This window comes from Sorex fumeus, unplaced genomic scaffold, assembly GCF_029834395.1.
Source record: "Sorex fumeus unplaced genomic scaffold, SorFum_2.1 ptg000029l, whole genome shotgun sequence".
Lineage (NCBI taxonomy): Eukaryota > Metazoa > Chordata > Mammalia > Eulipotyphla > Soricidae > Sorex > Sorex fumeus.
Window position 1 is genome coordinate 18346072 of NW_026606086.1, and position 26442 is coordinate 18372513.

The window sequence follows — 26442 nt, forward strand, 5'->3', positions numbered from 1 at the left end:
TGAAGCCCACCATAGCCATGCCACTGGACGCCATGCTAGGCTGTTTCACTCGGGGCGCCCCAGAGGGGGTCGAGTGAGAGACCTCCCCGCCTCAAGGGACCCAGCCCCGGCAGCCGAAAATCTCCAGAACCCAATAGCTGTCCTGCTCAATGCTGCTCCCGACATACTCGGGCCGAGCCTCATGCAAGAGTGAACATATTCCTGGACTGCGAGGCAGCATTCGCAGCCGGGCAACACGTCATAAGACACTTCCTACCCATTCTCCATGAGTACCACACCACATTTGATGGGGTTCAGATAGTAGGCAACAAATCATACAGGGAAATATGTATATATGCATATATACATATTTTCATATATATACATATGAAACCTGACATCACTCATCCTTTAACATGTTAGTGATATCCTATAGAATGTCTTAATGGCTCCTGCCAAAATAGAACAATCTTCAAACTGTTTCCCATATGAATACCTTTTTGTAAGCATTTTCATCAGTTTTTATAACAGACTATATGGAATATATTATTTTGGTTGTGCTTTGGGACAGGGATTGGGACTTAGGATGGAAACATCCCAAATTTGGTGGTGGGAAAGTGTAATGGTGGTGGGATTGGTATTTTCATATTAAATGTAATAAAATATTGTGAACTACCTTATAAAATTTTGCTTGATTTGCTCGAGTGGGCCCAGTAACATCTCCATTGGAGACTTTGTTGTTACTGTGTTTGGCATATCGAATATGTCACGGGGAGCTTGCCAGGCTCTGCCGTGCGGGTGAGATACTCTCGGTAGCTTGCCGGGCTCTCCGAGAGGGGCGGAGGAACCTTATAAAATAAAAAAAATTTTTAAAAATGTTTTGAGTTAAGAAGTTCTACCCTATGAAACTCTGGGCCTTCTCGCAGTTGGGATGGACACTCACTCCCAACCTCCCTGTACTTCCCAGAAGCCCCGGCAGCAAAGCCTATGTCCCACCGCCACTGCCATGTAAGTTTGTCTACTGGCCATGTTCCAAGACTCATAAATAAATCTCAAAAGAGATCCCCTAGCCACAAAAATCTCTCAGATACACAGTCCCAGATGAGACCTCTGGGGTGATTGTGGGAGGGGGTGAGCCACGTTCCTGTGCTACCAAAGCCCCTGCAGTCACACTCACACCTAAAGAGCTACAACCTGGCTTCCTGTCAGACTGCCCAGTTCAATATTCTGAATTTTCTAGAGCACATGGCCACATTCATGGCTGGGTGACATCTTCAAAATCTATGATACTAACATACTAACCAGATTGAATGGAAATGTAATGAAGAAGCCCACTAATCTCAACTACCAGAAACTTTAACACCAAAGGCTTAAGTTGCAACCACAGCTTAGTAAACCTTCAGAAAAAAGCTTAATGTCCCCATGGTGAAATACAACAATTTTCACAAATCTTTTTTTTCTCTTTTCGGGTCACACCCGGCGTTGCACAAGGGTTACTCCTGGCTCATACACTCAGGAATCACTCCTGGCAGTGCTCGGGGGACCATATGGGATGCTGGGAATCGAACCACGGTCAGCCGCATACAGGCAAATGCCCTACCCGCTGTGCTATTGCTCCAGCCCCCAATTTTCACAAATCTTTTACTGAAGTATTTTTTAAATCAGTCCATCAGTCATTTAGTGGTAACAAAGTGGTAAAAAAAATTACTGTGTGCATGCTATGGAGGCAGGCTTGTCCGGTGGTTGAGACAATGGTGGAGGGATGGTGACAGTGGTGGTAGGTTTGGAGTTGGAACACTGAATGCCTGTAACAAATAATCACGAGCAACTTTGTAAAGCAGTGTTTAAATAAAGAGGGGAGGAGTTTTGCCCTGCCAAAGTCCTGGCAGCTGCACTCATACTCCACCTTTGCAGCCATGCAAAGGGCTCAACTCCACCACTTCATGAATATTCTATGCTCAAGACACCAAATTGCAAAAAATTTCAGGTACCCCTGGTGCCCAGGCTAAGAAGTCTGATGTTTCTTGGAGTCAGGGTAGGCAACCTCCCTTTCCCCTGCCCTCCCCCTCTTCCTGAAGCCCCAGAAGCCACGCTCACCTCCCATAGTCACCACTGCCATATGAACTCATTGATCCAGACCAGAGATCCTGAAGTCTCTGAACTGCATCACCACTTATGTGGCCATGGGACACCTCCTAATTCCTCAATACAGAAATTCAGTAGGAGCACACCAAATTAGATGGGAAAGTAACATAGGAGCCAACTAAACACAACAAACAAAAACAATGACACAGATGGCTCAACGCGCAACAAACAGCTTAATAAATTCTTAGGCAAGGACTTAACCCTGTGATCAGATATAACAATTTTCACATAAAATTTAATTTTTATACTTACTGATTTTGATATTAGAGCTTTGTTATCTAATCAATTTCAGCTCTAGAATTATATCAACAATTATAGCTTTGGTCTTTTATAAAAATAATTAAAAAAATAAAAAATACACATTTTAAACAACAAAAAGAAGCTGGAGCTTCTAGATAAGTAGCTTTGGGGTAGAGAAATGTTCTGAGAGGGCGTGACTGGACTCACAGGTCAAACAGGAATTTTGGCAATGGCAGAAGGGCTGGTGGGAGGGAGGGTGAGGACGGGCTGCTCAAGGTGAAGAAAGAGGATCCCGTTGGGGCCAGAGATATAGTGTAGCAGGTAGAGCACTTGCCTTGCATGCTGCTGGCCAGGTATATATAATCTCCTGAGTAACACTAGGGAGTGATCCCTGAGAAGAAACCAAGAATAAGAAAAACAATACACAAAAGTCCAAAGAACTACTAAGATGAACAGGGTAACTTAATATTCCCTACTGGCGGTGGGCAGGGCGCAGGGGCCAGGAGCTCCCCAGCAATGCTCATGGGACTGGCGGCAACTCCTAGAACAACTGTGGTAGGAGTTTGGTGCTCAGGCCCAGAGGTGTTGGGGGATCAGGGCTACAGCCAGCAAGGCCTGACGGGCATGCAGTGCTGAAAATCAAGCACTGCATCTCTTGGAGCTATCTTTTTTTTGCCCCAGTTTAGCCTACTTCTAGCAATAAAACAGGGAGGCTTTTCAATAGCACTCAAATCCTTAACATACTTCAGGGATGTATTTTATTAAATTTATGCAACAGCTATATACTAAAAACCACAAAAAATTCCTGAGAAAAACGTGAGACCTATATAATAAAATATATAAAATACAGTTATACCATAATTATGGATTAGATGCTTCAATATTATTAAGATCACATATGTATCTATAAATTCACTGCAATTCCAATAAAAATTCAAGGAAGCCTGAGGAGTGGATTTGAAAATTTTCAGAAATTCAGAAGACTTAAAACAAAAGAAAACAATTTTGAAATGGGAAAACAAAGTTTTAAGAAGTATAATACAAAACTTTTTCCAACACAACTAGATGACGCAGAGTCAGAGCGATAGTGCAGCAGGAGGGCACTTGCATTGAATATTGCTGACCCTGGTTCAGTCCTTGGCACCCCATATGATACTGTCCCGAGAGCTCTTCCAGAAGTGGTCCCTGAGCAGAGCCAGGAGTAAACCCTTATAGAACAGATCAGGATCTGACATAAAACAGATACATACTATTCTTAGTCCACTGACTGATTTTCAACAAACATTTACAATGGTAACTCAAGGGGTAGGAAGAGGGCGGTGCATCGGGGCCATGTGGAGCAGCATGCAAGGCAAACACCCAAGTTGCTGTACTTTACTGGCCTCAAATAAAGGGTTTTTTTATCTTAAAATTAATTCTAGAATTTTAAAATAGAAGATTCAAAAAGACTTCTAACAGGAAGAGAGATATACCATCACAAAACACCTAAGTAAATGTTCCACATATTATAGCTATCAGAGAAATGCATACTAAGGCCACAAGGGGACAGAGCATCCAACTTGAAGTGACACTAAGCTGCTCAAACTATTGTCAACCAGTTGCCAGGAGACTGAAATATCCCTAGCCTTTGTAAGACAGTTTTGACATTTCTTACAAAGTTAAATAGATACATATTATGTTGCCTGGCAGCTCCTTCCCTAGGTATTTGCTCAAGAGAGAATGCACATGTCCATGGTAAAACGCAAATTTTCAGAGCATCTTTATTCATAATAGTCAAGTACTGGAAGTGACCCAAATGCTCATTACTGGATGCCTGCATGCATCATCAACCAGTGATTTATCTGTATTCTGGAAAATGCTATTCAGTGATTTAAAAAAAAAGGCTAAACTGCTTAATGAGATGTCAGTCACACCTCTACCACAGCAGAACCATACATGGGAAGAGATGGAAGAACAGCAATTTAGGACATGCATGCTAGGTACCTTCTTAACAACTCCAGTGGAAAAGAAATGGCGAGGCAGAGGTAGGGAGGGGTGGGGCATACTGATCTGAACAAAGCTCACAGGAGGACAGCAAGGGGCAGGGCAATGGTAGCTCTTCATAGGCTGTGGTGCTTCTCCCTGGCAGAGCAGGTGCTGAGCAGGACAGCTGTTCTCTGGAGCAATGGAGTCTTCCTGTGGGAGGTGGGAGAGGGTCCATTCTTTTGAGGGGGGGCAGGACAGTGATGCTATCACCTGCGAATGACCTGCCAGGACTATGACCTCTTGTCTGCTATGTTGTCCTGACAAATACCCGCATAAATAATAGCAAAGATAAAATTCAAAAACATGATGAGTCAAAGAGTCAAGTATATGAATTCATGTACCTTAAGTTCTAGAACAGCAAAAGCATTGGATACAAGTCTAAAGGAATGACACCCAAAGCTGCTTCCAAAGCGGGTAGGACTGGAAGGGGCTAGAATGCAGAGGAGCCAATACACGGGTGTTGGTAGCTGCCACACTCACTGGCTGCATATTCAGGATGGATGAGTTTCATCCTATGAAAGTAATATCCCTGCCAAATGGATTTTTAAAATATAATACCACAGACAGTATTCAGCCAAAAAATGAAGTCTAAGCTCATTCCATGATACCTTCAGAAATATGAGGATTAGAAGATGGCTCAAAGGGCCAGAGTGCATGCTTTGTATGAGAGAGCCCTAGGTTTGATCCACAATGCCACACGGTTTTCTGCACACTACGGAACAACTTCTGAGCACTGAGCCCAGAGTAGCCCTCAACAGCACCACTGGGTGTAGCTCAAACACAAAAACAAAATCCCAAATCACAGACCCTTTTGGGAATGGCTCTGTGGCTTATAATTCTGGTCCAGCCCTCTGGGGCCAGGTGCCCAGGGGACCTTGTCAATTCTGCAGTCTGGGGTCCCAGTGAGAAAGCCTCTGGATGTTGGCTACCAGGAAAAGTGTAAAGTACTGATCAGTCCTGGTGCTGCGTGTGTGCATTCTCAGAGCCCCACTGCAGGGGGTTCTAGTTAGTGGGTAAGGAAATACCAGGAAAAGAATGACTGCTCGTGCCAGGCCCCGCCCTCTCCTGAAGCCCCGCCCCCGATGGCCAAATCAATGCATCCCAGGCTCCGCCCCTATGACCCCGCCCCTGCCTGCTGCCTGTCCCAGACCCTGCCCTCTCCTGTAGCCCCACCTTCTCCCATAGCCCCGCCCTTTCCAGCCCATCCCAGGCCCCGCCCTCTTCTGTAGCCCCGCCTGAATGCCAGTTCAGCTCATCCCAGGCTCTACCCTCTCCTACAGTCCTGCCCCTGACTGCCAGCTCGTCCCAGGCTCCGCCCTCTCCCGTAGCCCCGCCCCTTGGCAGCCAGCTTAGACTATTGTGCCTTCTCAATTTGCCTTCTTGCTCTTTCGGGTGAGCTGGAGCCATAGCACAGCGGGTAGAGCGTTTGCCTTGCGCACAGCCAACATGGCCGACCCGAGTTCGATTCCTCCGCCCCTCTCAGAGAGCCCGGCAAGCTTCCGAGAGTATCTTTCACATGGCAAAGCCTGGCAAGCTATCTGTGATGTATTCGATATGCCAAACACAGTAACAACAAAGTCTCCAAGTCACTGGGCCCACTGGAGAAAAATCGATGAACAACGGGAGGACAGTGACAGCTCTTTTCGGGTTTGCAGAGAAGTTTTCCTTGCATGCGGCTGACCTGGGTTCGATTCCCAGCATCCCATATGGTCCCCTGAGCACCACCAGGAGTAATTCCTGGGTGCAGAGCCAGGAGTAACCCCTGTGCATTGCCGGGTGTGACACAAAAAGAAAAAAAAACACAAAAAGCCTCTCTGGCCTTCCAAGGTAAAGGTAAAGGTAAAGGCCCTCCCGTTGATCGTCGATTTGCTCGAGCGGGCCCAGTAACGTCTCCATTGGAGACTTTGTTGTTACTGTGTCTGGCATATCGAATACTCTCGGTAGCTTGCCGGGCTCTCCGAGAGGGGCGGAGGAATCGAACTCGGGTCGGCCATGTTGGCCGCTTGTAAGGCGAACGCCCTACCCGCTGTGCTATCGATTGGCCTTCCAAGGACAGAGGAAAAGATGATTCTGGACTGGCAGGATTGGGGGTGAGCCCCAGAGTACATGCAAGGTGGAGCAAACAGTGCCCTTCTTGAGTACTTGTTCACGCTTGTCTTTTCTTAACCTCGGCCAATCTGTTTTCCAACATCTCCAAGTCTGCAGCCCCTCCCAGTGTGAGCACAACCCTTCACCATCAGGCCTGGCAATACTAGGTGCAGGAGGTGTCACTGCTGCTTGGCAGGGTCGGGAATGACAGAAGTGAACAGTGAGAGCAAGCACTGTCACTGGCAGAGACGTCACAACTGGCACTAGGTAAGGATGCAGCTCCTTGCCCAGGGCCAGCCCACCAGTGACCCAGGGAAGTACATGCAGGGCACACACAGGCAGCTGTGCAGTTTGTGGATACAGCATGCCTTCCAGACCTGAAGCCTGTGTTGCAGTGGGCCCAGAATCTGCATTCCCAGCCATCTCCCCCTGGCTAGCAAGTTTCAGACCAGGCACTGAAGGAGCAGCTGAACAAACACCCAGCCATCCTTCTTTCCTGAGCCTTAAAGGGAAAACACTATACAAATAGAGTCTCAAAGAATCACTCCAGTCTGGGGCATCGATCTCTCACAAACCTGAGCTCAGCACACACTGTTGCCAAGAACAACATCACGACACGCTGTATGCTGTGCATGGAGTGGCTGGTGCAGGTGCCTGGTGCCGGGACAGAGGAGCAAGAGCAGCTGGGTAGTGGGGACCTTTCGGCCCACATGGCTCTCCTGAACCATTCCTGTACAAGCTCTGTCCCCCAAATTCCTGCTGAGCATGAGTGTTAGAATGAGGAACAGCAACTTTTTTTTTCTTTTTGGGTCACACCCGGCAATGTACAGGGGTTATTCCTGGCTCCGCACTCAGGAATTACTCCTGGCGGCGTTCAGGGGACCATATGGGATGCTGGGAATCGAAGAATCGAACTCAGGTTGGCCACATGCAAGGCAAACGCCCTACCCGCTGTGCTATTGCTCCAGCCCCGGAACAGCAACTTTTAAAAAAAGTAGAAGAATCCGCATACACAGTTCTTTGCTGGTTTGTAGCTACCCAAAGACAGGGCTCACCCACGCTACAACCTGAGGAACTAAGGGCAACACTGGCTTTTAGCTGGAGGTTCTTGAGTTCTTGAGTCTCACAACAAAAGACCTGGAAAACAGGGTTCTGAGCACCTGGTCTGTAGAACAGTGCTGATCGTCTCCCTCTACTCAGAACAGTGCTGTTGCCAATTTGCTACATGCTTATGGTGCCAGCCAATCAGAAAACCTGTTCCCCTTGTCTGGTGCAGATTTTACATTTGACTTGGTAGCTCTGCACATGCCTGCTCAGAAGCAAGAACCAGGGTCCTCAAGCAGAACCAGGTACAAAACTTGAAGGGCACAGGCTGTTGGTGCATGGTGTCTCTGGAAGACTACTTTCCCCCACCCCAGCACCTCAACCAGAAGTCCAGTCATAGTACCTACATGCAAAAAAATGGGCTCAGACCTTTACCTAACACCACGCACAAGAGTCATATCAAAATGGTCCCCTGAGCACCGCCAGGAGTAATTCCTGAGTGCAGAGCCAGGAGTAACCCCTGTGCATTGCCAGGCATGACCCTAAAAGCAAAAAAGCAAAAAAAAAAATGGATTAAAGACCTCAACCTCAACCTCCTGATGGATCTATCACATCCTTCAGAAGGGCAATGGAGAAGATTATTCATGACTTCTACTCAAATCTCTTCGATAGCCATGTCCACTTGCCGACATACCAAATTCCACAGGATGGATATGTCGTTCCCAATGTTCTCCCTTCCGAAATCCGACACGCCATTTCGTCAGTAAAGAAACGAACAGCACCCAGCCCAGACAAAGTCAGACCTGAACACCTGAAGAACCTGCCGTCAGTACTCATCAATACACTGGCTCGGCTCTTCACACGCTACCTGTCTGAATGAAAGGTTTCGTCCCAATGGAAAACCAGCAGGACCGTACTACTGTTCAAGAAGGGAGACATCCATGACATTGGCAACTATCGCCCGATCTGCCTATTGTCTGTCATCTACAAGTTGTTCACTAGTCATCCTAAATAAGATTGGCAGAACACTAGATGAAGGACAACCATGCGAGCAAGCCGGGTTCCGCAAAGGATTCAGCACCATCGACCATATCCACACAATAACCAAGCTCATTGAGGTTTCTCAGGAGTTCAAGATGCCGCTCTGTCTAACGTTCATTGATTTAAAGAAGGCCTTTGTGAAATGAGTCAGAAAGATCGGGATAGACACAGAAAGATTGCATTCATCTGGGGAACATAAAGCAACATAAAGGGAGACTAACACCCAGGAATGGCTGAGATTAGTACCAGGAATTTTGCTCCATGACTTGAAGGCCAGCCACACGTGCTAGGTGAAAAGGAAGCTCAGATAGAGAAGAGAACACCAAATAAAGGGTGTTGTGAGGACCCTCCCAGGGTGGGAGAAGCATGCTAAAAGTAGTCTATAGACCAAACATGATTGCCACTCAATGCCTCTCTTGCAAAACACAGTACCCAAAAGAAAAGAGAGAGAACAAGGGGGAATACCCTGCCACAGAGGCAGGGTGAGACGGGGGGGGGGGGGGTGGAGAGGGGGGATGCTGGGACCCGTGGTGGTGGAGGATGGGCACTGGTGGAGGGATGGGTACTTGATCATTGTATAACTGAAACCCAAGCACAAAAATTTGTAAGTCTATAACTGTACCTCATGGTGTTTCACTAATAAAAAAATTAAAAAAAAAAAAGAAGGCCTTTGATTCTGCTGAGACAGAAGCGGTCATTGAAGCCCTAGCTAATCAGGGCATTCAAGCTCAATACATCAAGATCCTCCATGAGCTGTATTGCAGATTCACTACCAGGATCTCACCATTCTACAAAGAAGTAATCATCAATGTCAAGAGAGGGGTTCAGCAGGGTGATACCATTTCACCGAAACTCTTCAGTGCCACCCTCGAGAACATCATGCGACGACTGGAATGGGAAGGAATGGGGGTGAAGATAGATGATATTCACCCAATAACCTTCTGATAAGGGGTTAATATCACCACCTCCACTTTGCTGATGACATTGTTTTAATAACACCAAACATCAGCCAAGCAGCACAAATGCTGGCCGACTTCGACCGTGAATGTGGAAAGGTCGGACTATAGCTGAATCTTACGAAGACAATGTTTATGAGAAACAGCCTCGTTCCTGATGCCCCATTCACTCTCAACGGAACGACCATCTCCGAATGCAACAGCCATGTGTACCTAGGTCGAGAAGTCAACATGACAAATGACCTGGCACCCGAGCTGCGCAGGAGGAAGAGAGCGACTTGGAACGCCTTCCAGAGCGTCGAAGAAATAGCTAAGAGGACAAAGAACTTCCGGCTCCGGGCACATCTCTTTGATTCCACTGTTCTTCCTGCATTAACATATGCCTCAGAGACCTGGGCCCTATGCAAACAGGATGAGAACGATATTCGGGTCTCCCAAAGAGGAATCGAAAGAGCTATGCTTGGAATATCACATTTCACTCAAATGAGAGAAAGAATCCGGAGTTCCGACATCCGTCGACGATCAAGAATCAGGGATGCTGTCTCGTTTGCCAAGGTGTCAAAAATCAGATGGGCTGGTCACGTAATGAGATTTAAAGATGACCGCTGAACTAGAGCTGTTACTGACTGGATTCCACAGGATGTCAGAAGACCACGTAGCCGCCCACCTACCAGATGGTCAGACTTCTTCATCAAGATCATGAACGATCGGTTTGAGGCTCTTCATGTTCCTAGAGCGAACAGACGCCATTGGGCTACACTAGCACACGACAGGGACAAATGGAGACGTTACTGGCGCCTGCTCGAGCAAATCGACGATTAACGGGAAGTTAAGTGATTAAGTGAAGTGATTAAAGACCTCAACATCAGACCAGAATCCATAAGGTACATTAAAGAAAAGGTCAGCTAAACCCTCCATGACATTGAAATTAAAGGTATCTTCAAAAATGAAATGCCATTGACCAAGCAAATAGAAACAGAGATAAACAAATGGGACTTTCTTAAACTAAGAAGCTTCTTCACCTCAAAAGAAACATTGACCAGAATACAAAGTCAGTCTACAGAATGCAAAAGAATATTCACCCAATAACCTTCTAATATCAAGGATATGCAAGGCACTGGTTGAACTCTACAAGAAAACATCCAATCCCATCAGAAAATGGGGTGATGAAATGAACAGAAACTTTCTCAAAGAAGAAATCTGAATGGCCAAACAGCACATGAAAAAAATGCTCATCATTACTAATCATCAGGGAGATGCAGATCAAAACAACGAGGTATCATCTCATGCCAAAGAGACTGGCACATATCCAAAAGAACAAAAGCAACCGGTGTTGGCATGGACGTGGGGAGAAAGGGACTCTCCTTCACTGCTGGTGGAAATGTCGACTGGTACAGCCTTTATGGAAAACAATATGGGCATTTGTCAAAAAATTAGAAATTGAGCTCCCATTTGACCCAGCAATACCACTACTGGGAATATATCCCAGAGATTCAAAAAAATACAGTAGAAATGACAATCTGCACTTGTATGTTTATTGTAGCACTGTTTACAATAGTCAGAATCTGGAAAAACCCGAGTGCCTGAGAACTGAAGACTGGTTAAAGAAACTTTGGTACATCTACTCAACAGAGTATTATGCAGCTGTTAGAAAAGATGAAATCATGAAATTTGCATATAAGTGGATCAACATGGAGAGTATCATGCTAAGTGAAATGAGTCAGACAGAGAGGAACAGACTGCATTCATTTGTGGAATATACAGTAAAAGAATGGGAGACTAACACCCAAGAATAATAGAGATAAGGGCCAGGAGGATCACTCCACAGCTTGAAGTTGGCCTCCTGCGCTGGGGGAAAAGGCAGCTGGGATAGAGAAGGGACGACTAAGTGAATGATGTCTGGTGGCTCGCTTGGGATGGGAGATGTGTGCTGAAAGCAGATTATAAACCAAACATGATGGCCACTTACTACCTATATTACAAGCCATAATACCCAAAAGGAGAGAGAGTAAAAGGGAATGTGCCTGTCACAGAGGCAGGGGGGATGGGGGGAGGTGGTGGGAGGGATACTGGAAACATTGGTGGTGGAGAATGGGCACTGGTAGAGGGATGGGTACTCAGTCATTGTATGACTGAAATGTAATCACGAAAGTTTTTAAGTCTGTAACTGTATCTCATGGTGATTCATTAAAATAAATTATATATATATAAAGAAATACAGTCATAGGCTGGTTGTTCTCTAGGATAGAGACGAGCTGCTCATAGAGTCCATCAGTAAACAGACTGGAAGTCTCCAGAGAGCTGGGAGGGCAGAGGGTGAGCATGGGGCACTGGGGCTCAGTCTCTGTCCCATGTCCCCATGTCTTACAAATGGTGCTGTGCAGGCACTTGTGGGTTTGCAACTGGATACATTACCACAGTGAGGAACTTCAGCAGTTTTCAAATGAAAGACACTTCGCCATGTTTTCAAGTCATGCTTTCCTTCTGTCTTTAGCAATGTGTCAAGCAAGTCACTGCCTGTCTGCCATTAAACTAAACGACAAAAAGATGGCATCTTCTGTAGAAGTTGTCCATGGATTTAGAAGCTGGGCAGGATGTTGGTGGCTCCATGGGTCACTAGGTCCAGTGAGGGAGAATGCACCCTCTGCATTCCCAGGGAAGCGGGGTGCAGATTTGCTCCTGATCACCAAAGATGGGTGATCTGGGCCAGGGCAGGGCTGTCAAGGGCAGCTCGGTTACCCACACCACCACTGCTATCACTAGCACAATGACCTCTGCTTCAGCAGAGATAAGGTACTATCCTTGTTCTTTCTGTTGTTGTTTTGGGGCCATACCCAGCAATGCTCAGGGGTTACTCCTGGCTCTGTACTCAGGAATCACTCCTAGGGTTGCTCAGGGGACCATATGGGGTGCTGGGGATCTAACCCAGGTCAGCCACATGCCCTACCCACTTGTACAATCTTCCTGACCCCCTGTTCTTGTTCAGGAGGGAAAAATAGTGGATGTGCAATCATGAAGGAAGAGCCCACTCAGGCCCAGGCCTTTGAGTTCCAACTGGAGAACCAGAAAAGAACTAAAGCACAGGTCAGGGAAGAGTAGAAAAATGGCTTTTCAAGAATAGCAGATACTGAAAATCAAGTGCAGGTATACTTAAAGAGCAACTCACACTTGTCCAAAGTAAGATGAACAGTTTACAGAAAGTAACAGCACACTTACAGGCATTCTCAGATTCTGAAGTACCATTTCTACACCCATTTCTCCTTTGTACAGGGATAGACGGTGTGGATTAATAAAAGGTGGAGTTGTCACCTGCACTGTAGATTGGACGGAAGATTGGGGGTGGTGATTTCCTAAGAGTCAACATGCCACTCAGATTCTAAGTGATCACCTCCAGAGGTCGCCACAGCAATTATAAACAGTCATGGTCTGGGTGGGAATGATTTTTACTACCCATAGATATGTAATTTAATGAGCGTGTACTAAAGCTGGAAGTATCCATCAGTCAGTCAGTTCTCCATCTTGGATTTTGTTAGCTCCAAGAGGTCTAAGAGTCCAACAAGTCTCAGACCTCGCTGGTCTTACCTTTGAGGTACCTGTATTACATTTACTAATTTGGCAAGGACATATTAAACATTCTAACACTGCGTAAGTTTATGTGAGAGAGATCAAAGATGGGAACTGGTCAAAGGCAGGAAGTAGTGTGATGAGACGGTGTGACAGTTCCCAGTCGATGGATAAGAACAAAATGCTGGCTGAAAGGACTCAAAACACCAGAGACAAACAGTCTTCATTAAGAACTGATTTTCCAGGAAAGGCCAACATCTTTGATTCCTTTCCCATCAAGGTCAGTTGCTCATTTACCACATTCACACTGACCATTCTCTTGCCTCGTTTAGAACTATATGATGGACTGTTTTAGTTGATTCAAAAAGGGGCAGAGCCACATAATTCTAGTGACTCCCTGTTTGAACCCATATCCCTACAACAGTATAGACACTGAAAGGCTGTTTTCTTTAAAAGCCAGACCTGGTTTGCTTTTCAAGTCCTTGTTTTTACGTGCTAGTCCCTAAGTGTTCTTTCTTGCCTATTTCCACTCTGGAGAAGCCTATGTTCTCTCTGAATTACATTACCCTCTCTTTCCTCTTTCCCCTCACCTTTTTTTTTTTGGTGGAGGGCACATTAGGTGATGCCCAGGAGTCACTCCTGATGGTGCTCGGGGGAGCATAAGGCATGCTGAGGATTGAAACCAGGTCATCTGCATGTAAGGCAAATAACCTACCTGCTGTACCAGCACTCTGGCCCCTCCCCTGACATCTTTCTAAATAAGTTTTAATGAAAACCATCTTGGTTCACCATTTTGCCTCCTCCTGAAATCCTTTCTGTGAGGGAAAGGTCATGGACTTGGAACAACTGAGCCAAGGTTAGGACTGACCCAATGTAGGCCAGTCATTTCCATAAGTGCTGGTGGCCAAAGTGGGTTGAGCACAGAGATGGGAGCACTTTTTTCACTCACTGTACTTGACCACTGGCAACAAGTCTAATGTAGTGTCTACAGATGCTGAAATATAATGCTTTGTACCTGAAACTTATAAAATGTTATAAGCTAATGTTACTTTATAAAATATGTTTTGAATCACTCAGATTCATAGTGGTAAACCAGGATACAATCTAGAGAGAATATAATTATCACTCTCTCTCTCTCTCTCTCTCTCACACACACACACACACACACACACCAGACCTTTTATCTTCTGTTCACCCATGTTTCTAAGATAGTCAAGACATTAACACAGTGTTTAACTCGGAGGGAAATACAACTAAACGAGGATCAGAAGGGAAGGAAGAATTTAAATTCAGAAAAAACCGTGTCTGATCACTTACAAATGCTGATATGACATATGAACATGATATACACAGACTCGGCATATTTCCAACAATTGTCTTTCTTCTACAATAAAGTTTAAAATGATTACAGCAAATATAACCACTTACTAGAATCTGCACACTTGAAGATCACCATCAACTTCATACCTGGAGCTGGCCAGGCTTATGTAGAGCTGTCCTGGGAACCAAGTTTATAGGATGGTCCTAGAGGGCTGTGAGTGTTGATAACCGGACTGCCAGTGTCTCACAGCTACCCATGACATGTGGGGACCAACACTCACCCCACATACGAGGGCTGCATTCACAAGAACCCCATTAAGTGGGGCTGTCTCCAATGGTCACTCCTGCATATGGGGTATGCAGCCCATAGCTAGGAGCTGAGCCCAAAGAAGTAAAGGCCAACTTTATCCCCATTACAACAGTAAACACTGCTACTCAAAGCATTTCAAATAACTTTAAAATGAAAAAAAAATTTAAAATAACTCTAATTAGTTTGAGGAAAGTAAGCCAGAAGAAGGACAAATACAGGATGATCTCACTTATCTGTAGCACAGCACTATCCTCCCGTTATTCATTAATTTGCTCGAGTGGGCACAGTAACATCCATTATGAGACTTGTTGTTACTGTTTTTGGCATATCAAACATGCTACGGGGAGCTTGCCAGGCTCTGCTGTGTGGGCAGGATACTCTCGGTAGCTTGCCAGGCTCTCCGAGAGGGACAAAAGAATCGAACTTGGGTCAGCTGCGTGCAAGGCAAATGCCCTACCCGCTGTACTATCACTTCAGCCCACTTATCTGTTATATACATAATAACTGGACAAGGAATGCAAGGTATTAAAGAGGGATGACTCAACCTCCCTTCACCCAAGAACACAGGGAGGAAAAGAAATTGAGCTGGTAGCAAGAAGATAGGAAGTGAAGGGGGGCCAGGCACATGGATGGTGTAGAGGAGTATAGAGATATATACAAACTACAGAGTCATCAAAGCTGAAAGCGGGAGATCTAACTCACAACAACCAAACTTAAAAATATGCCAGTATTTTTGGTGGGGAGGGGTGTGAAGGAACCTGGGGATACTGGTCTGTTCTCCTGGAACACAGTATGCCTAAAACACAACTGTGAATAACTTAAAAATCATGGTGTCTTTTTTGGTTGTTTTTTTTTTTGGGGGGGTGGGTAACGGGGGAGGGAGGCACACTTTATGATGCTCAGGGTTGACTCCTGGCTCTGCACTCAAGGGTCACTCCTGGTGGACTCAGGAAACCATATGGGGTATTAGGGATCAAACCCGGGGTTGTCATGCAAGGTACATATCCTACCTCCTGTACTATCTCTCTTGCTGCCCAAATCATGGTAGCACTGAAGCACTGTCCTCCCATTGTTCATTGAATTGCTTGAGCGGGCACCAGTAATGTCTCCATTGTGATACTTGTTACTGTTTTTGGCATATTGAATACGCCACGGGGAGCTTGCCAGGCTCTGCCGTGCGGGCAGGATACTCTCGGTAGCTTGCTGGGCTCTCCGAGAGGGACGGAGGAATTGAACCTGGCTTGGCAGAGTGCAAGGCAAACTCCCTACCTGCTGTGCTATCGCTCTAGCCCCAAACCATGGTGTCTTAATAAAAAAAAAATTTTTTAAAGACAATCATTTTTTTTGCTTTCTGAGTCATACCTGGTGATGTTCAGGGGTTACTCCTGGCTCTGCAATAAGGAATTACTCCTAGCAGTGCTTGGGAGACCAAAAGGATCAAACCTGGGTTGGTCATGTGCAAGGCAAACACCCTAACCCAAAGGGGCAGGACGGTACTATTGCTCCGGCCCCATAACATTCTACTGGCTGACTTCAGTGAAATCCCAGAAAGACAGCAGTGCCTGGGCTACTGAGTTCTCTCATCATCTCCTCAGGTCCTCAACCCCCACTTACCTCCAGGATTTCTGACTGGTCCAAACACCTCCTGGTCTTCTTCTCCCACCCCTTACTGCTCATAGTATCTCCAGGACTGTTGTTCACCGCCCTTTCTGCACACGTGGGATGATGGTACTGATTTCCCACCAGCAGGTATGCTTAGGGCATTCTAGACTTATGTGCATGCTTCCCCCTCTGCCTGGCACATGCCACACCTCCACAAACCCTCATACTCTCATCCCTTCACTGAAAATCAGCAAAGGTAACTTGAGCCTCTTCTTTCTTCTTCTAGGTCTAGCCCAGGTGGGAACCAAGTACTCCAACCCAGGGCCTGTGTATGGGGAGATCTGATGGACCTTCTGGAAACAGGGCTGGGCTGTCCAGCTAGTCACCACTCAAATGCTGGTGCTATTGTTCTCATCAGGGACAAATGGCCGGCATGGAAAACACTTCAGAAAGATCCATCTTACACAGAAGGGAAGAAATCTGCCGTAGCCACTTACCACAGCCATTAAAAGCATATTTTCAGTGGGATGTAGCTGTCTTAGGTGGAAACTGTCTCTGTTTGGGAAAAGGCCAGACTGGCTATTAGTATGGACATAGGGCCCTGGCAGGGTCTAGGAGATACAGAACAGGAGTGAAGGCTAAGTGTTCTGTAGAATAAGAAGAAACTGGAAATCTCAATTTCGGGGAAAAAGAGACCAAAGGGGCAGGACAGAAAAGTGCAGTTCTCAAGAGCAGGGATGCTCAGTGGGCAGCATCATGCCATGTACCAGGAAGGCAGCGGCTCCAGACATCCACCGCATCTCCACATGCACCCACTGGATAGAGGCCCCTGGTGATGGAGGGAAAGGCTTGGTCAGGAGCAGAAGCAGAGGGCGGCCAGGTGAACAGCAGACAAGGACAAGAACCAGAATACTGGGGCTCTAGTATGCTCCAGGAAACAGAAAAAAGCAGCTATCACCTGTATAAACAGTCATCAAAATGAGTGTCCTGCAATTGAAAAGTCCTGGTAAAGTCCCAGAAACTTTCTCATCAGCTCTAACACACTCACCTCACTCTCCACAACCCCTATGTTAAGGCCCATCATCATCAGTAATACAAAGCCTTATTTGTACTCAAGGCTCTTTCAGAATTCAGAAGTCTACAGTGAAGTTTGGAAGGCAAGGGTACAAGCATTTCTGAAGTTCCCAGTGCAAAATGCAAACCTATGCTGCCAACACAAATATTGCTTTACAAACATAGAGTGCCTGTGTTTTAGCTATGTTCGTTTTTAAAAGTAGCACCTAACTTAATTTGTGCTTCTTTGAGCACTAATGATCTAAATGCTTCGGAGACTGCCATCTGCACGACTTTGTCTCCATTTTTTTCATACCTATCTGCTCCCATTTTTCCTTTGCTACATGAATTATTCCTACGTAACCATGACTCCAGGACTACTTATCAGTGGGGACCTGGAGATGGTTCAGGGGCTGGAGCACAGGTACTGCATGTGGGAGCCCAGACTCAACTCCCAGCTCTGCGCTACCCCCCTCCACGTGCCAGTCACAGTCTCTCCGGGGTGGCCCTAAGACAAATAAACAAATGAACAAGATCACTGTAGAACATCTTCAGAATTTTCCTTTTAAAAAAATTTACATGAGTCTTTGTTGTGCAATTTTGTGCTTTTATGCATTCTTAGCTATCAATAAATTAAATCCTTACATGCTTTTAGAAGGAAGTGGAAACTAAATGGTATCAATGTCACCATTCAAAATGTGAAAGGGAAATGATTTTCAAAAACCCCTGGAACAGACACACTGTTTCATTAATCAGCCAGTATAATACACATCCCAGAGTGTTTGAGGGACCCAGGCCTCCTGCATGAGAAGCTTGTGCTCATCCCACTGAGCATTTCTCCTGCAATACACATGCATATTAAACAAACCAAAGAGGCACTCACCGAATCCAAAAAGCAGAGAAAAGATCCTGAGCTCTGTGCTATTGCTTGATTTTTTGAATATCCAACTGTATGAAAAATAGAAAAGAACACTCTTATGTATCCAACTCTGCATAGCATTCTGGTCGATAAACTTGGTAGCACATATAAGAAAAATAGGAGAATTCTGCACTGTCAGTCACTTTGATGGTAAAGAGTGAGTGTAAGGGGAAGGTCTGTGCTCAGTAAAATTTGCAGCGGTCACAGTGAGGTGCATGGAGAGCCTCAATTCACAGTAAGACACCCTTAGTTATCACACAGTATAGTAGACACCAAGCTCAGCAGATAGAACTCAAATGTTTCTGCTGCAACTCTAACTAATCCCTGGCCTGAGAATGTCTATTCCCCAGACTTATACCTTGCTATGTGTTTCTGTGGCACATAGCCAGTGGTACTCAGGAGTACCTTTTTCTAGGCGTGGGGGTCCCACTGGCAGTGCTTAGTGGACGGTTCCATGGATGGAACCTGGCCTTCTGCTAGCAAACATGCACTCAACCCAGTGGGACATTTCTCAGTACCTGAGATTTTTTTTTTTTTAACCTAATGAAAACGTTCCAGGTGGTTCTGGAGAGACACACCAGGAATTTTTCTGATAGGTGTGGCACTGGGGTGATTGCCCTCCAGGTCCCTAAAGCACACACCTCCATGGGTGACTTGAACATGAGTCAATGATAGTCCAGGTCACTGACAAGCCTACATGTGAACAGGCCCAGGACCCAGTCTGCAGTCCCACTGCCCAGTGCAGACCCCCAACTGCACACTCAAGTGTGTGACTATCACACAAGCCATAGTGGACACATCACAGAGGTTGAAACTGGACCTGGAACATAAGCAACTGGGCAGTTCACAAAATCGAGGCTGCACAGGGCCGGAGGGTGACCTCTGTGTAGGAATGAACATGGGGTATGAGGCTGCCAGCTACAGCAGGCCAGAGGCTGCACTGAGCTGGCCAAAAGGAGGGCACAGGAACTGCTGGGCCAATGAGGCCACCTCTCCATCAGGCATAGGTTATACAACAGATATAGACATAAGAAACAGAGAAACAGAAAAACAGAAACAGCAACTCCTGAGCACCACTGGCTGTGAGACAGAGATATAGAGAGATGTGTTAGTTTGGGGAATAGATATGTTCCCAGGCCAGGGTTTAATTAGTACTGAGGTTGGAACATATGAGTTGCATCCACTGACTGTATTAAACTGAACCAGGGCTGGAAAGATAGTACAGCATCTAGGGCTCTTGCATTGCATGTGGCTGACCTGAATTCAATTCCTAGCACTCTATATGGTCTCCTGAGTCCTGCCAGGAGTGGTCATTGAGTGCTGAACCACGATTAAGTCAGGTGTGACCCAAAACTCAAAATGAAACAAAACAAGGAAATTAACTGAGCTGTCTAGCAAGTCAGTAAACAGCCAATAAACAGACATGTTTTACCAGAAGACTTAAGGTAAAGGTAAAGGCCCTCCCGTTGATCGTCGATTTGCTCGAGCGGGCCCAGTAACGTCTCCATTGGAGACTTTGTTGTTACTGTGTCTGGCATATCGAATACTCTCGGTAGCTTGCCGGGCTCTCCGAGAGGGGCGGAGGAATCGAACTCGGGTCGGCCATGTTGGCCGCTTGTAAGGCGAGCGCCCTACCGCTGTGCTATCGCTCCAGCAATCCAGAAGGCTTAACAAATCTGTTTTCAGAGACCTCTGCAAGTTGGAAATCTAGACGATGTAACCTCTAATTATTCGCCAGAGGTGGAGCAGAGAAAAGCACTCTGAAGCTCATCAAGTGTAGAAGGAACCAGGGTGCAGACATGTGAGGGTCTCTACGTGCTGGAGGAAATGATGAGAAGGGTGGAGAGAAGCATCTCAACCTGAGCTCAGCATAATGAGCATGGCCAGCTCCCACCAAACAGCCCATTTGCTGAGTAAAGGAGGCAGAGGCAGAGAGTTTCTGGTGAGAGAACAGCAGGTGGATGGAGGCTGAGCAGGAGGACAGGAAAGGTAGGAGGGATTCACTGAGAAAGACATCGCCAACATTTATCAACCAATACGTTTGTGCCAACAAGAGTTCCATAAAGTCCATGGAAGGCCACAGTAGCAAGACTACTCTCTGGTCACTCAACACCTGAGAGCTGTGTCCAGGGGACTTCATCACAGTGCTCACAGTGGGTCTTCTGTGGGAAGGGGCAGCGCTGGGAGGGCAGAGCCCTCAGCAGATAAGCAGGACTCTGCTCATTCACTCACTTACTTGCTCTCTCGCTCAGGTGAAGGTTGCCGGGAATAGTCCCCATGCAGGGCTGTGTGCAATAATCACACCTACCAAAGAAGGTGCCAGGACTCCTGAGCACAGGCAGTAGAGCAGAAGCAGAGACAATGCTTGGCCAAGAGATGACCTGGCGCTGTGCAACACAGTGAACCCACCTCCCTCCTCCCCACGCAGCAAGGTGAGGAGCATGGCGGGAAAGAGGAGCAAGAGCCGCCTGGGAAAGCCAGGGGGTACCCTGCCACCACCTTCAATGAGCTCAGAAGGGAAAAATCAAACCCAAGAATCTGGGTAATGAAGCAAACGTATCACACTAAGGAAGCTGGAAGTTTCTCACAATGAATCTTGTGTTTGGCAAAGACAAGGCATTTGCTCTAATATTATTGCCTTGAAGAAAGTCAATGTTTGTGCCAGGGCCTGATGTTTGGGGAGGCCGGTCCCTTTGTGAGTGAAGCCGTCGCCATGGTCACAGCAGGACAGATCCCTGCCTCAGTGCAGGGCTGACATTCCTTCTCTGGAGAGAGGTGGGAGGGCTGCATTTCATTTCATTTTAGTGAGTGACCACACTACTAAAGAATGTTTTGCTCTGTTAGGATATGAATTGATAACAAATGGATCTTTATCCAACTTAAGTAACCTAGCACTCCCAACATGGACACTTTGGCTGCAAGTTTTCCATTTAAGAAAACATGTTCTTTAGTGATACAACCAAATGAACTTAATTTTATTAATGTACAGTACTGAATTCCAACAAATTCCTCTTGCACAATTTTAAAAAGGCCAGCTCGATGACTTAATTCTTCATGATATTACAAGGGATTTTTAGGTGCCACACCGAGATGCTGGGGCTGCCTGAGCCTATCCTGGCAATGTCAGGGGTCAGCAGGGTCACCACCAGGGACACAGTTCAGGCACTCATACACGCCAGGCAAGTGTCTTCACCACTTGAGTTCTCTGTAGGCCCTAAACTGATTTTTTTTTAACTGTTGACAGAATACGCACAAATGTGATGTGACTCAAGGCCCATCACATCAGTCATAAGAATTTCATGAAAGATAGAACTAGCTTTAACCCGGCAAAAGACAAATGTTAAAGCAGACACCACGTGCCTTCAGCTCTGGGAGATGCAATGTCTCAATGAGTCAACGTGGTAAAAAAATGTTCAGATCAGCTTCAAAATCCATAATGTCTCAAACATCTCAGAAGCCAGCCAAGGTAGATGTTCAACAACTGACTTATAAAAATGCTCCAAGAAAACCAAAGGAGGTAAAATCAACAGCCCTGGCATCTAAGAAGACAAGTCGACAGTGGCGCTGGGGTCAAGACAGCTGCAAAGGTAGCTCCGAGCACTCTGCCCTGTGCTGATTCTGCTCACACAGTGCAGATCACTCTTCACATGACGTGAACACAGGCTTGTCATCTTCATTTGTCTATACCAGAGAACAGGGTCAGCCCCACGTGCCTGCTGTGCCACCAGCTGCAAGTCCAGGATGCCTGCTCGCACCTCTGTGGGCCCCCAAAGCTGGATATTCATGCCAGAGAAGAAGCCCCCACGTGGCAGGGCTGGCAGAGTGCGACAGCTATGCACAGGCTTTGTGTGGGGGAGGCCTGCATTTGATCCCCAGCATCACGTGGTCCCTGAAGCACTACCAGGAGCAACCCAAGAGCAGAGAATCGGCAGGAGCCCCTGAACACCTCTGGGTGTGTCCCACAAGCTCAAAGATAATAAATAAATAAATAAATAAACAAACAAACAAAAAGTCACCTCTGGGGCTGGAGCAATAGCACAGCAGGTAGGGTGTTTGCCTTGCACGCGGCCGACCGGGTTCAATTTTCAGCATCCCATATGGTCCCCTGAGCACCGCCAGGGGGAATTCCTGAGCGTAGAGCCAGGAGTAACCCCTGTGCATCGCCGGGTGTGACCCAAAAAGAAAAAAAAAAGTCACCTCTGAGCTCTACAGGCTATACACAGGCTTTGCACATGGAACTCCAGGTAGGATCCCTATTACAACATGATTCCCCAAGCAGCCCATAGTGACCCCAGGAACAGAGGTGAAGTACCCCTGAGCACTGCTGAGTGTGATCCACCCCACTCTCCTCAAAAAACAGATAAAAGATCATGTTACAGAAATAATTTCTGATTTAAGTTGTCTAAGAAGACTCCAATAATTTTTGGAATTAATTTTTGGGATTAATTTTTGGGCTGGAGCCATAGCAGGCTGGAGCCATAGCACAGTGGTAGGGCGTTTGCCTTGCACGCAGCCAGCAGGGCCAAGCCGGGTTCGATTCCTCTGCCCCTCTCGGAGAGCCCAGCAAGCTACCGAGAGTATCCCGCCCACACGGCAAAGCCTGGCAAGCTACCCATGACGTATTCGATATGCCAAACACAGTAACAACAAGTCTCAAAATGGAGATGTAACTGGGCCCGCTCGAGCAAATAGATGAACAACAGGAGGACAGTGACAGTGGTAAGCAAGATAGGCACAGTTTTTCAAAGAGTGGCTTGTTTCATTCTTTGAAATCCATTATTTTAACTTATTTCTACCAACATCTATCCTCTACTTAACCCAAAAACCACTGTAACAAAAAGGGGCTGTAGAGATGGTGCAGGGATTAAGGAACGTGTCTTGCATGCAGCTGACTTGGTTTGGTCCCCAGTAGCACATGGTTCCCTGAACATTACTGGGAATAGCATTGGAGGTCCCTGAGCACTGCTATGGGGCCCCAGGGGATCCCGAGCATCACAGAGCATGGGTGGCACTGCCCCCTCAGGTCCCTGTATTGAACTGTTGGCCAACTCTGGCCAAGAATTTCTGAGAGCTGCCCCCCCCCCCCCCCACCAAAATATGCAACAGGTTATAGGCAGGCTGCTGCAAGAGGCAAAAGCAGTTCATTCCCCAGAGCCCTGTGGAGGAGGATGTACTAGAGAAATGATGAGGGATGAGAGCAGGAGTGAGGAGGGACAAGAGGGGAGAGAGCAGAGATGAGGAAGAGCAAGAGTAGGGACAAGGAGGGATGAGGAGGGAGGAGAGCAGGGATGGGGAGGATGAGGAGAGATGAGAGCAGAAACAGGGAGGGATGAAAACAGGAATGAGGACTGGGGGAGCATGGTGCAAGGGAGCCCCCAAAGAAAGTCTACTAATGCTGAGCAAGAAAAGTGAGCCAGGGGAAGAGGGTTGAGATGTGGTACCTGTACCCTATACCATCTCTCACTTGATCCAGCTGCTGGCTGCTGAGCCTGGAGACTCAGGCACTGCAGGAGCATCACCAGGCACGTGTTCTTCCCTGGAATAGTAGGTGGCAGTTCCAGCTGAGAGCAGCTGTGGCCACTGCAACCTGCTTCATTCAAAAGAGCGCAGGGAAGTCAAGCCAAGGGTACACCTCAACACAGGCCGCCATGTTGTAGGGTAACTGGGGGGACAGGAGATGGGGAGAGGTGGCATTCAAGGGGATCAGGGCATAATGCAGGGCAGGCCTTCTGCTACTAGGACTAGCTCAGAAACTGACCTTTAGAGGAAACAAGTCCACTAGACAAGACCCTGAGGAGGCTCATGCCCTGGGTATTAGAGAAAAGCAGGGACCTCGAGTGGCAGGATGCAAGCCAGGGAGAACCTGGTGCACGGCTCCTGGGGGAGGGGAATCCCTGCAAGGACACCTGGAGACCTCTAATGCAGGTGGGTACCTTGGGAAAGCCATGCCCCTGGGACTTAATATTAGCCAAGGGCACCTGCAGCCCCAGCTGCCTTGATCCCTTCTCTGAAATGGATGTGCTCACCAGCCAGCATGAGCAAGACACTCCATAAAGGGAATCTTCAGCAGTCAGAGCTAAGTCACTTTTAGGATGTTCCAAGATCTCAAGAGCTCCAGGCTCCAGAAATAAAGCAGCAATGACAACACCACATCCCCAGGGTAAGGAGGCAGAAATCACACAAAAGAGCCAAATGGGAATTCCAGAGTTGAGGAGTACAGAACCAGAAACTAAATACACTAGAGAAGTCCGTGCCTACTGAGCAGAAGGAATACTGAACTTCAAGCAGACGGTGAAAAATAATGAAGTGCAAGAGAAAAGAGAATGAGGGAGCTAAACAGAGCTCAGAGAAATGTGGAGAAAAAAAGAAAACTATCAGAAGAAAATAAAGCTAAAAATGTCCCAATCTCATGATTGACATCCTCTGATACATCCAGGAAATCCAACAAACTCTAAGCAGGACACACACAAAAGATTTACAACTTAACACCTCAAGGAGAAATTGCAGAAAACCCGCAGACAGGGAGAAAATCCTGAAAGTGAGAATAAAAATAAAAATACCCATCATGCATCAGAAAGCCAATGAAGCCAGGCTGGCTTCTCACAGTGGGGCTGGAGGGAAGGAACAAGACAAGAGCCCAGAGGAAAACGCTGACCAGAAATGTCACTTTGAAAACAGCAGGAGAAATGGAGATGTCTCCACGTAAGCCAGATAGAGATGGGTATTGGCTGCAAACCAACCTTACAGAAATACCAAGGAAGTTCTTTAGCCTAAAAAGATTGGCCCAGGGGCTGGAGAGATAGCACAGCAGGTAGGGCGTTTGCCTTGCACGCGGCTGACCTGAGTTCGATTCCCAGCATCCCATATAGTCCCCAGAGCACCTCCAGGAGTAACTCCTGAGTGCAGAGCCAGGAGTAAGCCCTGTGCATCGCCAGGTATGACCCCCCCCCAAAAAAAAGATTGGCCCAGGGCTAAAGTGATAGTAGAGTAGGTAGAGAGCACTTGCTTTACACCTGATCACTTACCTTACACCTGATATAGCCCTGAACCCACTAGCAGTTATCCTGGGCTCAGAGCCAGGAGTAAGCCCTGAGTACCACTGGGTATAACCCACTAGCTCCCTGCACAACAAACAAACAAACAAACAAAAAAACCACTGGAACAAAGTGACCCCCAGGAGTACTTCAAATTCACACAAAATACGAAGTAACAGTAAGGGTAATCAATAATGAAAGTGCATCTTTTTTAAAATATATAACTTTAAAAGGAATAAAACAGGATCTAAATCATGTATTGTTAGGCCCTAATATAAATTCTGTAACTACAAAACCACTTTCAAAAACGAAGGAGAGGGGCTGGAGCGATAGCACAGCGGGTAGAGCGTTTTCCTTGCACGTGACTGACCCGGGTTCGATTCCCAGCATCCCATATGGTCTCCTGAGCACCGCCAGGAGTAATTACTGAGTGCAAAGCCATGAGTAACCCCTGAGCATTGCCGGGTGTAACCCAAAAAGAAAAAAAAACCGAAGGAGAAAAGGAGATATTCCAAGATTTGAAAAAAAATTTTTGGTGTTTGGGTCACACCCAAAGTAAAGGGATATAAAAAGGGACAATTCAAATAGTAAACCAAAGAATGCTAATACCAAGAAAAATAAGATTCACATCAAAATTTGCTATCAGAGGCCTCGGGGGATGGTGCAGAGGCTTACATGGCTGCTTTTACAAGTACATACCAACTCCTGTATCCCATATGCCCAAAGCACAGTCCTGGCATCTGAGATCCTTGGCTCTGAGTGATTTACAGATGTGCCACATCCAGATGTGTGAAAGCACCATAGAACAGAGTGGAACCCCAGGCAAGCAGCACAACCATAATTTGCACACCTCAACCAAAAGGGGAACCCTGGTAGCATGTGACAAGCCCCACAGCTGGAGGAGTGTAAACCTCAGCAAGCACCATGCCCAAGTATCCAAGTACAACAGATGTGCCCCCCCTAATCAGCTGAAAATGTGCTAGCACCACAACCAGGTGTGTTTATGAAGCACCAGTCATCACAGCAACAAAAGGAAGAGGGGAAAGAATAAAAGAAGAAAACTGGGAGGTGTAAAAGGCTGGGAGGTATGCATGCTGCATGTGGGAGGCCTAGGTAAAAGCC

The 26442-nt window shown here is 46.7% G+C and overlaps 1 protein-coding gene across 4 annotated transcripts in view; it reads right to left on the reverse strand.

Moving 5' to 3' along the window:
- Nucleotides 1-26442, reverse strand: part of B3GNTL1 (UDP-GlcNAc:betaGal beta-1,3-N-acetylglucosaminyltransferase like 1) — a 70201-nt gene that overhangs the window by 34760 nt on the left and 8999 nt on the right. For all 4 annotated transcript variants that reach the window (XM_056115267.1, XM_056115269.1, XM_056115266.1 and 1 more), the window contains exon 4: nt 18251-18315. In XM_056115267.1, the coding sequence (XP_055971242.1) occupies nt 18251-18315 (65 nt within the window). The remainder of the gene's footprint in view (nt 1-18250; nt 18316-26442) is intronic.